General features: G+C 40.2%; 1 protein-coding gene across 1 annotated transcript in view; it reads left to right on the top strand.

The window, feature by feature from the left end:
• The window catches only part of DNAJC18 (DnaJ heat shock protein family (Hsp40) member C18), a 49188-nt gene extending 35791 nt beyond the window's left edge, over positions 1-13397 (top strand). The window contains exon 8 of the mRNA XM_048861259.2: positions 7434-13397. Within this exon, the coding sequence (XP_048717216.1) occupies positions 7434-7558 (125 nt within the window). The 3' untranslated portion in view covers positions 7559-13397. The remainder of the gene's footprint in view (positions 1-7433) is intronic.
• The last annotated feature ends 2451 nt before the right edge of the window (positions 13398-15848 follow it).

Below are 15848 nucleotides of genomic sequence, written 5' to 3'. Positions count from 1 at the left end.
ATTGTTCTATAGGTGGTGTGACAGCATTCCAAATGCAGTGCTGGCCTTGGTTATGCAGTGGGTAATTTCATTATCAAATGTGGCATTCTGTGAAATCATACACCTAAGGTAGCAAAACTTCTCCATGGACTTGAGAGGAGCATTGTTGATCCTAACAATTGGGTAGACCTACACATGTCCCAGAACAAATTGGTATGGTATGTCAGTTTTCTTTAGGCTGATGGTGAAATCAAAATGATTGCATGAGCAAAGTGATCAGATATAAGTTGAATGTTGTCAACCGAGGGAGCATCAGCAATTAAAAGGTCTTTAAAAAGTAAATCTGCCACTTTTGTGTGAGCACAGAAGCATTGCAGGTTGAACAACTTCCCATCTGCATGGAACTGGATAAATACTCCTGTCAATGTCATGAAATGCATCCATAAGCATAGCCAAAAAAGAATGGAAAAGAATATGGGCACCAGCATGCAACCTTCTTTGGTGGCATTGGTGAGCAGAAAGGGGTCCGATATCATATTTTCAATATGACCTGTTCAAGAGTTTTCCCAGCAACAGAGTAGGGAAATGCCACAGTCATCATCACAATTTGCCCTATCATTTTTATGTTTATAGAGGTAGATGAGGTTGGCAGCCTTGAGAGTCTGTGGCACCAACTCTTGCTCCCAGATAATATGGAAGAGCCATTTGAGGTGCTTTGCATAGTGATAGCCACCCTGTTGGAATGTCATCTGGTCCAGGTGCTTTCCCTTGTGACATCTCCTGTGGCTGTGGTGGTCTCATGTAAAGTGGGGGTTATTGCTAGTTTTTTCTTTTAAGAAGCATTGTGTAAGAGCATTAATTACTTCCTAAGAAATGTTGGGAAGGGTGATTAAGAAGCAAACTGAAATATTCTGTCCATCACTCAAGAATTTCTTTTTTTTTTTTTTTCCAGCTAAGGGTCGATTGCAGTGCAGTTTGCATACAGGGCTTATCTTGTTGCACATGGTGCCGTATATAACGTGAACACCAGCAAAAAAAGCTTTTGGTGTCTTTGCAGTCTGCTGCCAGTTGTAACTCTGCAGTTTTATTTTCTCATCACTGTTTTTGTTGTTTGCCGAATTCTGGTCTGAACCATTGTTTTTGTTTGGTGGGATGCAGCTTTTCTAGCTGCTGAATCCTTGTCCTCTATGTAGGCTTGATGGGTAGCATGCAGTGAGTTCAAGAGCTGACATACTTTGGGGTCTTTCTCAACAAATCAGTCCTGATATTTCCTCTTAATGAAGCAGAGAACTTTAGCAGCCATGTTATATATTGTGTCCCCAGAATGTTTCCAGACTGCCTCAATGTCCACTGAGGCTTCTGTAACTGAGGGAAATGCTCCCATGAGTTTCTGTTGGAATTCAGACTGTTTGTCACGGTTTTCCAGGCTTGAAATACTGATATTCTTCGCTGGCTTGAGTTGCTATCAGTGTTGCTGAGAACACTACAGAGGAACATTTGACTTCTCATGAGTCTATGGGCTGACTAGAAGTCGGCGCCTCTCATGATGCAAGTGAGCCTGACATGGCAGAGATTTCTTCACCATATAGTAACATAATCATGTGCCAGTGTTTTGAACAAGGATGCATTCAGGTCATATACTTGTGGGCCTGTTGAAACGTTGTTGGTGATGATTAGGTTGTATTCAGTGCATTTGGAAAGTAGTAGCAAACCATTAGGTCGTCATGGAGTTGGCAATGCGAACTCTATACATTCCCCATGATTCATAGTTTTTGGGCCATTTTAATGACAGGCATGATTGGAACCATCAGTTTATTATTCTGTGGGGCCAACCTGACAACGTTATCAAGGGTTTGATAGAAGTCCTCCGTATCCTCATCTGGGTAGATCATTGTTTGGTGCCTATACACTGGTGACAGTAGCATGACTGTTAGCAAGCCAGTGCAAAGGAGCATAAATGTGTCATTAACACCCTCCAGCAGTGACTCAAATCTGCAGGCAATCAAAGTCTGGATGGCAAATCCCACCCAGTGCATCGGCATTCATCCTCAGATTTGCCAATCCAGTAAAAAGTGTAACTAGCGCTCGCTGGTGAGTTGCAGCTAGAAGAAGTAAGTCTTGTCTCACTGAGCCCAGCAACATCTGTATTGTACTGCACCAATACTTTGCCAAATACAGTGGTCCTATGCTCAGGTCCATCGCCTCTGTTGAGGAGCATGTGAATATTCCAAGTTGCAAACGTTGTTTGTCTTCCTTATATTTTGACTGCAGAAAAGCTGGGTGACCAGTCATGTGGGACACTAACAGGTTTGGGTGGAGCAAGCATTTTTTAGGGTCCTTTCTCCATCCCACTCCCCCTTTGAAACGAGCAGCACTGTTCCTAGATAGGGCTGCTCTGACACTTGAGAAGGATACAAACGTGGCATCCAGCTATGACTAATGGCAATCACTCCCATTCAACCTGTGTGCAGGATTGTGACTAAGGACTTCCAACAGCATCCTCTGCCTGTCCCTGTTGCCATGCCCCCTCACTACAGGTCTTGGATTAAGAGATTGCAGAGTCACTATTGCCTTGTTGAATCACCTGCACTGTGATTGGGGTCTAGAGGGAAAGGTGTGTGCAGTTCCCGTCCCACTCTCCTGTCCATGCAAGCCATGTGCTGTTCTGGTACAGAAATTGCAACGAGTAAGCGCAACAAACATGGATGCAGGTTTACATTTTGAGTTCTTTCTCCTAGTGAATGTCCTTGGCCCCTTGTGAGTCTTCCACCTTTCCAGAGTTACTTTTGGAAGGGCAATCACATGTCTCTCTAGGTTGCTATTGGCTGTTGGCTTATTTGATGGTGGCCTACCATTTCCTGGTCCACTATTGACTTTAGGCATCTATGGCATTTTATAAGGCATTGCAAATTATTTCAGTTGTATACTTGAATACAGGTTTGGGTCTTTTCCTTTTACATAAAAAGATTTGATAAAATGACTTGGTGCTGGTGAAATGTGCCAGATGAAGAGCCCTGTGCTGAAGACCGAAATCCCTGTGCACAGAATGGGCTACACCAGAGGTTGTGGCAGTGCAAGCTTCCACAGTCTGCTCCAGTCTTGTGCTTCAGGGTAGGGGAACACGTCAGTCTGCATGCACCTTTCAGTCCTTTGTCTCAGTTGAATCTATATTGAGTCCCTAGCTGTGTCCAATCCTGTCTGTCTGTCTGTCTCTGGACAGGAAATGGTACTTTTGGTTTCACAGCATAGGGTGGAAGAAATGTCTAGTTTAGTCTGCTTATCTTGTGCTGATGATCCTGGGATTATCATTTCTCATACTCTTAAGATTTAGAGCCATTGCACCATGCAATTTCTTGTTTAACCAGCACCCTGGGACCTTCAAGTTTTTAAACGAAGAAGAACAGTATCTTCCTTACGTGAACATTCTTCTTCAGCGAATAATTGTTTTATAGAATTTGTGCTGTCAAATACTTCAGTTGGCTTCAGGATACTTACATTAAGCACATAGCTGATCTCCTTCATGTAGTTCTACAAAGGTCTCCAGAGCCAAGGAATGCAAAGCTGGAAATGGTTGCAATCACTTTGGAGGCCAGGAGTAGAACTCAAAATGACCATCACAAATTAGAGAAGTGGTTTGAAATCAACAAGATGAAATTTAATAAAGACAAATGCAAAGTACTAAGCTTATGAAGGAAAAATCAAAGGCATACAAAATGGTGAATAACTAGCTGGTGGCAGTATGGATTAGAAGGATTTGGAGGTTATAGTGAATTGAATATGAATCAACAAAGGGATGCAGTTGCAAAAAAGGCTAGTATTCTGGGATTTATTAACACAAGTGTCATATGTAAGACATGGGAGATAATTATCCCACTCTGCACAGCACTGGTGAGGCTTCAGCTGGAGTACTGTGTCCAATTTTGGACTTTAGGAAAAATGTGGATAAATTGGAGGGAGTCCAGAGGAGAGCCACAAAGGTAATAAAAGGTTTAGAAAACCTCACCCATGAGGAAAGGTTAAAACCACTTGGTATGTTTAGTCTTGAGAAAAGAAGACTGGGGGGCTGGGAGGGAAGCACCTGATAACAGTCTTCAAATATGTTAAGGGCTGTTTAAAAAGAGGACGGTGATCTGTTGTTCTGCATGTCCACTGAAGATAGGACAAGAAGTAGTGGACTTAATCGGCAACAAGGCAGATATAGGTTAGATATTAGGAAAAACTTTTATTGTAAGGATGGTAAAGCTCTGGAATAGGCTTCCAAGGAAATTGTGGAATCCCCATCATTGGGAGGTTTTTAAGAACAGATTGGACAAACACTTGTCAAGGATGGTTTAGGTATACTTGGTCCTGCTGAGGGGGTGGACTCAGTGACCTTTTGCAGTCCCTTTTAACCCTACATTTCTAAAATTACATGCCCCAGAGTTTGCAAGTCTAAAAGGGTCTGAGAGTTAGAGGGAGGAGAAGATCCAAGTTCATAAATGCAAATAATCTTCCACTCATCATTTTACATTTGTACATTAGCTTTCAGCCCAAAGCACATCTTAAGGTGAGGTGGGGAGGGGAAGCCAGCCAGTGGATAGTACACTGCACAATCATGGGGAGAAGGAATATGCCTGTTGCTGACATGGAATGTGCTAGTGTAAACAAGGCTTCAGACTCTAGTAGGGCTGTATGTATTATGAGATGGCAATGGTTGCTCCATATTTAAGGTTAATAGATTGTAAGGCCAGAGGGGACCAATGTAATCATCTAGTCCAACCTCCTGCATGATGAGGGCCATAGGACTTCCCTGAATTAATTCCTGCTTCAAGTCCAATATGCTCTAGTTCAACTACAGCTATCTTTTACAAAAACCTCTCACCTTGATTTTAACATTGCCAGTGATGGAGAATCCACCACAACCCTTGTTAAGTTGTTCCAGTGGTTAAGTATTCTCACTGTCAAAAATGTGTGCCTTATTTCTAGTCTGAATGTGCCCCTCTTCAAGTCCCAGCCGTTGGATCTTGTTGTACCTTTGCCTGCTAGATTGAAGAGCCATTGATTGTAAAATTTCTTTTCCCCATATAGGTATTCATAGACTGTCATCAAGTCACTCCAAAACCTTCTCTTTGATAACATATGGTTGTAATAGGAGCCAGATCCTCAGCTAGTGTAAATGGTTGAGATCCATTGACTTCAATGCAGATTTATAGCAGTTGAGGATCTAGGACCTCTCTAAAATCCACAAATTTAAGAGAGATGTTTCCTAGGACCATTGTGCCCAGCAAAGGAAAACATTACAATTTTGCCATTCTGTTAACTAAAGAGCAAAAACATATGCTCCCATAATTAGCCATGGTATACGTTAGAAACACATCTGCAACTATATTTACAGTGTTTGAGATTAGCAGTTGACTGAGGACACCACAGTAATTAAAAACCGTTTAAGAATGATTATCATCTGGTCCGGTGAGCCAGTAATGAGTACAGCTGAGACTGTGCTAACTTTAGACAGCCAAGTTTGTAAAAATAAACTGTTTGAATGCAAAACACAGTCATGGAGAAAAGTTCTCTGGAGACCTTTAATTAGCTGTTTTGTAACTTTGGTCCATTAATTCCTTTCTGTTCAGATGTTTAGCCTCATTTGGGCCATGCATTTTGTTAAATGAGTACTTATTGATAGTAGGTAGTTTGTTTTATTTACTGGAGTTTACTTCGTTGCTGATGGATATAGATATATACAATTTTGCAAAGTTAAAACTACAGGAACAATGGATATTGTATTGTCTTTGATCTGACCATTGAAAAGGTTTCTGTCTGCTGTCTGTCTGCCTCATTAATGGAGACTACAAAGTAGTCATTCAACAGCCTGCTAGTCCACTAAAGCACATTGTCGGCCGGTCACTTTTTTGGTGCCTCTTATTTATTTTAAAAGATTTGATTGCCAGCTGCAGGCAGTGTTTCTCCTCTTGTGGCTTAATATTGCACAATAGCCTGGGTGTGCTGTGGCTTTTTGTCCTTTAAAACACCTGATATAGGCTGAAGGAAGGATACCAGATTTGGATGGACCGTTAGTCTGTTGTGGTAGAGCAATTTCTGTGTAAGACTGAAGTTAACAAAATTCAGGACCCAAGAACACCAAATAAAGACAACTGAAAATAGAGGGTTAAAATATGACATTGAAACAACATATTTGATGAATACCATATTACATTATTTTCCTTTATAAATTTTAACTGGATATTAAAAGATACAGGTATAAGGACAAATCAGCATAAAGAATCAGATAAAGTATAGGAGATTTACATGATGAAATTCATACCAGCAAAGGTGTAAACATCCCACAGTAAGAAGTTTGACCCCCATGAGAGAACTTGTAACAAAGAGACTTCATTTCAATAAGCTTTCATTTTAAAACTAGTTGACTGAGAGTCCCGCTGTGCTGAGACCAGCCTAGTCTTGGCTGACATCTGAAAACATGTTCTTATACAAGTGCCTGCTCCAAATCCATGTGTGTCTGTCAGGTGCATGCTGTACTCAGTGGATGGTATTTTAGTGTTTGGGAATGGAGGAATGGGTTCCTGATTCAAAATAAAAATCCTTGATGCTTGTCAGTGTATAGAGTCATTCAATAAATAAAAGAACAAAGTCCTACAGTCACTACTCAATCAAAACTTCCATAGATTTCATGGGACAGAGTAGCGACTACAAGATTTGTCCCATTGTGAGGTTCTTTCCATACTGAATCAGCCTGTTGGCTGTGATATCTGACAGCTGTGTGAAGTTCTTCAAACAAATTGAATGACATCAGGTAGCTTGTGCATAAGGAAACTTTTCTGACCTGTTCAGAAATCCGTGTCTGCCATTCTCCATAGGTACATGTAACTGTTTTCAATTGGTAATTTCCTTAAGGAAAAAATTATATTAGTGAGCAAATCAGAAAGACTAAAAATAATTTTTCAGTGAATGGAATTAGGCAGTTTAGGATTTAGGCAGTGTAGTTGCTCCCTTGTTCATTTCCCTTCCCCCCCCTCCCCCCCAATGTTCCTCCATGCCCCCAAGAGGTGCACGCCCCACAGTTTGGGCACTACTACACTATGCTGTTTGTTTACATTTTGTATTTTTCTTTGTGGACAATGAAAATAGACAATCAGTTTCATTTTTGATGTCTACTCAGTTTCATTTTCTGGTTCTCATACACTAGCACAAGGCTGCAGTGTTTGGATTACAAACACTGCAGGAGATGGTTTATTTCATACAGTTAAAATTTTAAATAATGATGGAAATATTTGTTTTTACTTTCCTAAATGCCTAGCCCAATTTGGGCTGACAACGTCTCCGTAAAGATAACTGCTAAAAAGTTATAGGATTTTATTAATCTTATAAAAATGTATTGAGGAAAATGAAGCATTAAACATGATTATACACATCAGGCTCAGTAGCTTTGTTCTAATGTTATCTTTTTCATCTTTCAGAATCTGACTTGTCGAATTTGGCCAGATTATACAGAGATGAGCGATTAAAACAGAAAGCGGAGTCACTGAAACTTGAGCACTGTGAAAAGCTCTCCAATCTTATTGGACTTCACAAGGGGGGCTGAGTAGGCCAGACAAATCCTGGGTTATTTATTGCTGTTTTAACTTGTTTCTATTTTCCTTTGTATTTATTAAAAAAAGAAAAGAAAAAGAGCCTAATGTAGAGTTTTAATAATTGGTAACTTTGTAATGTTCACCGAACTGGGCAACCCTGAGCCATAGACACAGTATTTGCTCTAATATACTGTATACTCTGGTTGGTTCCAAAAACCAATGGTATTCAATGTAAATTAACTCCCTAAAATGTAGCTTAGTTTGGCACCAGTCTTCATTTGATATAGTTTTTCTCCCACCCAAGCAACTTTGCTTCCCAGGAAAGTGTACATAATATCTCATATACCCTGTATTTTATTTGGACATAGACCACACTCAGTCATTCAGGCGATGTAGTTTTCAGTTATATGCTGGCATTCCCATATTCATCTGAAGCTGATGTCCTTGCATCCAAAATGGCTTGTGAAAAAAAATTGAGAGAGGGCATACTCCCTGCTCCATTCTACTTTCCAGTGCTTACCTCAGGTATTCATCAAAGCCTTGATTCAGCTAAATACCTAAGTATGTACTTAGGTCTCATTGAAGTCAGTGAGATTTAAGCATGTGCTTAAAATTAAGCATGTGTTATGTGCTTTGCTGAATTTAGATCCAAACCTATACTATTCTTTTATAATTAGTGATGTAATTAACCCAGATTGCCAGTAGGAATTTGGAAATTGTTTATTTCTGTAATAGCATATTTCAGTTGCTAACATTCATTTCTGTGCATGTGGGATGCATTCCTGGAGTCCCTGCTCTTGTCATTTGAACTCACCCATTTATCCTTTTCTCTCACGTGGAAAACTTGCAATGATAACATTCATTGTGAAAATTACAGCTATTCTTTAGCTAAATTTGAAGGATGCCAGTGGATCTAATTAAGCAAAGGTGTATCCCATCTCTTTTGCAATGAGTGGGAGAAGCTTTCCCCCAACTAACTAAGAAAACAAGCTCAAACTTTGAGAGTTTCATTGTAATCAGAAACTTACAAGAGGTGATAATTTGTTAACTTTACAGTAGGAAAGGAATCTTAGGTGGATTCTTATGACTGCCAAGCCACTGGAGAAGAGGATGCAGCCAGATACATTGTTCTCGTGTATTCTATTCAGTGGCACGGTATTTTTATTTTTAAGCTTATTGTCTAGTTTGATTTTATCTCCAAGCCTTCTCTTTCTTCTTGCTCCAACAGAGATTCTCCAGGCAGTTTTTTGATACAGTTCTTATTTAACACATTCTTGCTTTGATGTGCAATTGTCATGCATGTTTCACTCTAGAGATTGAATTTTTTTCTTTGTAATACTAATTTATTACTCTCCTGTTTTATAATTCTCTTTTATAAAATCTGACATTTAATGGAAGGCAGAGGAAGAGATGTACTCATATGTAAAGTCATGAGTGGTGTGGAGAAAGTGAATAAGGAAAAGTTGTTTACTTGTTCCCATAATATAAGAACTAGGGGCCACCAAATGAAATTAATGGGTAGCAGGTTTAAAACAAACAAAAGGAAGTTCTTCTTCACTCAGTGCACAGTCAACCTGTGGAACTCCTTGCCTGAGGAGGTTGTGAAGGCTAGGACTATAACAGGGTTTAAAAGAGAACTGGATAAATTCATGGAAGTTAAGTCCATTAATGGCTATTAGCCAGGATAGGTAAGGAATGGTGTCCCTAGCCTCTGATTGTCAGAGGGTGAAGATGGATGGCAGGAGAGAGATCACTAGATCATTACCTGTTAGGTTCACTCCCTCTGGGGCACTTGGCATTGGCCACCGTCAGTAGACGGGATACTGGGCTGGATGGACCTTTGGTCTGACCCAGTATGGCCATTCTTATGCTCTTATGTTAAGAGAACAAAATGTTACTACAAATAATCAAGTTACTGGCTGTGTTCCTCTAGTGCAGGGCAGCTACTGTGTACTGCATTACCATTATAATCTAGTTTAACTGGCCTAAGAACTGTAAGGCTGATCCTCCAGTGGACTAGATCTGATGTAGAGGCTCTTATTCCACACAACCACCCTGCAGCCAATGTAGCTGGGAAAAGAGGGCATGGCCCAGATGCTTCTGCAACATTTCAATCCTCAGTTGCATTTTGGCCCCTTATAACTATTTCAGTCTGGTGTAAATTAGAGCTTCCTTTCAGCTGCTCTAACAGTACAAAGAGACCAGCCTGCATGCAGCTGCAGGAGGATCAAGGCTGTCCAAAGGTGGGTTTTAAACCACTTATGCCTATACCCTTAATAGGACTCTGCAGCTTAGCTGCACCCCATGTTCTGGACTGTTGTATTTAATCTTTGACTTGACTTAACAGCAGAAGGGGTAGGCACTCATCATACTTTTCTTTTCTTTTTCTGTCTACAAATTTGTTGAACAGACTCTTCTAGAGGATGAAATTGCCTTTTTCCACGGACTAGGTACATTACTTGTAGTGATAGTGCAGGCTTCTCCATGTTCAGCCCAGATCTTGTTAGTAATAGTGACTCTTGTAATGTGTTGACACCTCTCCACTAAGAACTAATCCAATACTCCACCCACTTTTAAACCTCACGATAGGTAGTGCAGGTAGCCACAATTTGCTTTTTTTTTTTTTTTTTTTTAAATCTAAGATATCACATACAAAATACTACCTGAGAATAACGTTAAGGTTGCAAAGTCATGGGCTCCAAAATTAAGAAATGGCAGAATTAAGGTTGCCCATGCAGCTTTAGTGCAGCCTCTGCGTACGTTATTTTGCAGTCTATAATTACATGATCACATACTTTTTTTTTTTTTTCCCTCACCGGACTGCTGCCTCGTTCAGTGTACAGGATGCAGTGCTGAGGAAAAATGAATCAGTGTTGTATAGAGACAGTTGTCTGTAAGACTGTTTATTGTAGAAATTGGAAGGTGCATGGGGAATGAAATGGGATTGCAGTAAGAGAAAGGATAGTTTGATAGTTAAGGTAACTGAATTCCGCGCTTGAAAGGTTGGATTCTGTCCCTGCCTCTGCCATAAAGTTTTTGTGTGGTGCTGGGCAAGTCACTTATGCCGAACTTTTTTCACAGGTGGCCACTAGTTTGTTTGTCATCTTGTGAGTGTCTGATTTGAGACACCTGGGGGCTGATTTGCAGAAGTGCTGAGCACTCACAACTGTAGATGAAGTCTGTGTTTTGAACATATAAAGTGTTATAAAATACGAAGTTTTCTGAAAAATCAGACTACAGGCACCTTGGACACTTTTTTGACAGGAATCTCTCTGCCTCAGCCCCCCCATATGTGAAATGGGAATAATACCCCCTTTTCTCTAAGGGTGTTGTGAAGATAGATTGATTGATGGTTGTGAAGCACTCAAATACTATAGTGATGAGTTCTATAGAAAACCCACAAAGAAATTAAATCTGTATTTGATGCAGGGCTTGGATGGCGTGCAGTATAAATAAGGATGGACGCCACAGACTGCTCAATGAGGATAAAACAAAATATTGAGTAGCTGCTTATTCAGCGAGCAACATCCATCCTGTGCTCTGAATGAGGCAGGGATCCTGCAGGGGGAAAAAATAGTATGTCCTCATATAATTAAAGATTGTATCATCGTGCATGCTCACAAGGGTGCCAAATTAACATTTCACAGGCGACCTTAATTCTGCTGTTTTCCTAATCTGAGTGCTGTACTTGACTTTATATTAAAAAACTTTATAAACAGCATTGTATATGTAATTTGATATATGCCACAATAGATTTTATGTGAACAGCAGGTCAGTGTTTACACCGAGTTTAGTATCCTCCAGTTATTTCTAATTTACGCTCCCAGTACTATCAAAAATGTGGTAGGAAAACTGAATGCTATGAGCTGGTTAGACATATAACATGTACTGTATATAACTTGAATACCTACATAATATTTTGTATTTACAGTATATTTCGCCTTTCATCCAACAATCTTAGTGTTTTATAGAGGCAGGACATGATCTACAAGAAGCACCATCATTTTAGGAGTCTTCTGTAGGACTCAAGAAGAGAACATGATTAAGTGGAAAACAAGACTGAAAAGTAAAGAGATGTTTTAAAAAACAGTAAGATGTTCTGTATTCAGAATCATGGCCAGTCATATCAGAGATTAAAATCCTTCTCCGAGACTACTTCAATGCCAGTATTCTAGGGAATGTGAGTAAAAACAATTAGCAACATAAAGTGTCTTGTTCTAATGTTTGTCGCTACTTCTGTTTTTGCTAGGAAATAGATAAAATAGATCAAATCTAGTCAAATATTTCTTAAGGTAACAGTAACTCGTTAAATGAACTGCTTTCTTTAACCAGAAGGCATTTACCAAATTGTGATCAACTTCTATTTCCTGGTCTCTAAATTAGAGTGTTTTTCTGAGCAGCAAGTAGGGCGTGTTCATTTTTATTTAGGCTTCTAATATTTCCTGCCATGATATAAATGTGAGCTGTGTAAGGATATTTATTACTTTTAAGAAGGTGCTTGAAGCTTTGTAAGCCCTCTGGGCTGTTTCTATGAGAATTCCAATAGATTTGTGAATATGATTATATTTTTAGAAATGAAGGATTTCACATTCTAATTTATGTACATACTGTGGGTGAAAAGATACTGAATATGAAAAGAGACATGGTTGTGGAGTTTTGGGCTTTATCATGTGAAATTGATGATGTGCAATGGTTTCCACAAAGACTTGTAATGAAAAATTAATCACTGACCCACTGGTGGCCATAATCCTGAGGCAGTGGTTCTTCAGTTTTCTTGTGAAGATGGAACACTCTTGGCTTCTTAAGCAGCGGGAGAGGTGGGGAACAAGGCAGGGCAGCATAGCATTGCCACTTGAAAAGCCTGTTTTCTTCCAAGCAGAGAAAGCAAAGCAGTTTTTGAAGGCTGTCCTTGGAGAGTCTAGATTACCTTTTCAGACCAAGCCATTAACGCTGTCTTCCTATCTATGATCCACTTGAAAGTCCCAATCTCTCTTCCTCTTGCCAGCCCCCGAGACAACATAAGGTACAAACTCTATCCTTAGAGTACTCACACAAATATAATTTAAGCCAATGGCAGTTTCATACGTGTATCCAAAGGGAGAATTTGGCCCTGTGCTTTGGAAACATGGCTCTATTGTGTGATCTTCTCTGATGCACTGGATTTTGACAGGAGCAGCCCACGGTAATCAATTAATTGATACTAGAAACAGTTTTTCCACTTTGATAAATTGCAAAGTGCAGTAATGTTACAACGTACAGATTTATAGTCAGGATTAACTATGTATTTTCTTCAATATTTGTCCAACTAAAGAGATGCTCACTTTGTGGGTAAATATAGGTGGTAATGTAAACGAAAGATTTGCATTTCCTGATATTATAAATTATTTCTTACCTAAGCACGCATGATGCATCAAAAGATGCAGCATTTATTTTGTTGGTTTCAAACTTTTGTTTAATGGAAAGTGCAATCTTAGTATTCCTATTTATTTAACTTATTTCAGTAGGAGATATTAAAGTATTTATTTTCTGAATGTATATTCCATTTACCTTAAGTAAATCCATATTGGCCATACTGTAATAGTGTATCAGTCCATTGAACCTTGACTGTACAGTTCTAATTTACATAAGTTGTATATTTGTGTATATTTCCTCTCTGTATTGTTACACTAGATGATTAGAAAATAAGCTGTTCTGTCCTTACTACAGTAAGAATTCTGGAAAAATCAATTCTGTCTTGATTGTTGGGTCTGAATAATCAGCTCAGTTCTTGAGACCTTAGTTTGTTTTGACTTGTGTACTCTTAATCAGAAGATGAAGTTTTTGTATTAAATGTAATGGAGTCACGCTGTTCATCTTGGAATGTTGATCTGAGCTATTACTGGGCTCCCTGAAGCACTCCTTTGGGTTATGAGATTTAACAAGGCTATATCTAAAGCTAGTGCCATCAAAAGTTATCAATGGGAAGTAGTAAGTGAAGCTACCATTCCATCGGTTTTGTGCTTATGTCTGTGCCAGAGTCAGGCCTGAAAAAGAGGTGCTAAGGCCAAGCCTAAAACCAGATCTGAGTACCAAACAGCTGAATAAGTGCTTAATGTGTTTCTGACCCTATCCCTATGCCTCACTGGAGTTTGAAGTGCAGAAACAGCCAAACCCATTGTACTGCTTAGGGTTGGCACGTTTCCTTCTGTGGCATGGGATGCCTGCCAGGATTCCGGGGACTGGTAGGCTCCCTGCCAGAGCTGTGAACCCTACAATGCTGGCACTTGTCCAGTAAAAACCTGCTTGCATTGAGGCAAAAGTTTTTGTGAATATTTAATAGATTCAACAAAACGTTTCACTGCAATGAATCAGCATTTGGTTTGTTGGAAATTTTCTGACCAGCTGTAATGATGTTAGCCAGTTGCAGGTAGGCCAGTACTCCTAACGAACAATCTAGCCTTTCTATAAAGATAATTGATCTGTTCCCTCTTCCCAAATCTTTGAGAAATATTTCACAGTTAACTGTCACACAGTAAACTGTTAACATTAGCAGACTCAAGTACATCAGCTGGAAACATCACATAAGGAAGTTCCTAAACCCCCATACAGCCAGATGCTTAAGTCCCAAAGGACTGACTTGTCCCTTAAGCCTTCCAATATTGATAAATTGTGTACCTTGGAGTTTACTATGTGGAGGAAGCTTTCAGAAGGTACCTTTTTAACTGAATTTCTACTTGCTCTCTCTCCTATCACACATGATCAAAGTAGCTGACTGCACCAGGCTCCTTAGCAAAATTGCCTACTCCCTGTCGTGTGACGTGCCAGGGCTGGCTGCTGATCTGTACCCCAATACTTCATTGTATAGTGCTTTGGCATCAAAGGTCATAAATGTAAACCATTTGCTTTTAATAGTCCTGTTAATCAGCAGCTGACAGAGGTTATCCATTGTGTACAGCCCAGCTACAGATCAAAAATATATTTAACATGAGTAAATCAGCACCCTTGCAACTACATTTTCCATAGAACTTGGACTCATTCCCAGTGGGTCACTACTGAATAAACAAGGAGAATGATTCTCAGTATAAACAGACACCATACAACTTTATTTCCTTAACAGAATCAGTGCCATTAATGCAGCTGGGGGCAGGGGCTGGAGTTTTGGGGAAACATGGGAGGGAAACATGCTTTAAGCAGAATGACAACTATTTAGACTATGAGACCCACATTCTTTGATGTCACCTTATTGCTGTAAGATTCTCATTGCTTTTTAACTGCTCCTTTAACATATCTTTCCAGAGTTACACCAGTGTTCCCTAGCTCCTCTCCTATATTTCCTGCTCAGACCAGTAGTTAGAACACCTGTACTGTGATCAGTGCTAGCGCGGATTCTGCACCAGCAGTGGGAGAATTGCTGAAGTCTTGTATAGATAATGCCCCTGCATGTGAGCTCATCTCTTGCTATGCTTTCAACTGTCACCAATACAGCAATGGCTACCATTTGACCAGGTATCAGAGCAGAATATTATTAGCAGCAGAGCCCTGCCTATCCTAAGAAGAAATCACAGGGAGGGGCCTTGTCTATGACATTTTAGCAATTTTCCCACCGTTTACTAAGCCCAAAGCTTCCTGTACAGGTGAAATATAAGATCCACCTTTTTGAAGATGCTTTCCTATAGCAACAGTGCCTTTAACCATCGCCAGAAACAAAACCCAATGCTTCCATTAACAAAGCCAGAGATATCACTGTGCTTTTGGTTGACTGGTAATTTTGTGTGACAGCCAGGGGGGAAGCACCTTCCATGCTACCTTAGATATTGGCATTAATTATTATTTGTGTTGCTGTAGCACCTCTGAGCCCGTGTCACAGACCAGAACCCTATTGTGCTAGGTGCTGTACAAACCCAGACCCAGCAAGGATGATCCCTGCCCTAAAGAGTTTATAATCTAGGCAGATAACCATTTATCCTCCATTCACTTCTACATCTGAACCTGTCTGATGGCTCCAGTGTCAGCTCCATGAGTCTGATGTTCCTTTTGCTTTACACAGGCATAAGGAAGGTGAATCCACACTGAATTTACTGACAGGTGTTAATGGGTTTTAGGCCCAACATGCCTAGGGTTGACTCACTCTCTTTCTGCCCAGGCTTCCCTTACTTAGTGTCAGTGCTCCCAGGAGCAGGCTGCCTAGCAGGAATGCTTACTCCTCTGGCTTGCAGGCCCCTGCAGCTGATACTGTGCTGGCCTCTCTGGCTTATCGTGGCCTCCCTTCCCTACCACCTTGGCCATTCCTCACCTGGCCTGTCCTGCAGGCCTTTTGCCACC

This window comes from Caretta caretta, chromosome 8 (assembly GCF_965140235.1).
Source record: "Caretta caretta isolate rCarCar2 chromosome 8, rCarCar1.hap1, whole genome shotgun sequence".
Taxonomy (NCBI): domain Eukaryota; kingdom Metazoa; phylum Chordata; order Testudines; family Cheloniidae; genus Caretta; species Caretta caretta.
This window is presented reverse-complemented; position numbering and strand designations above follow the sequence as displayed.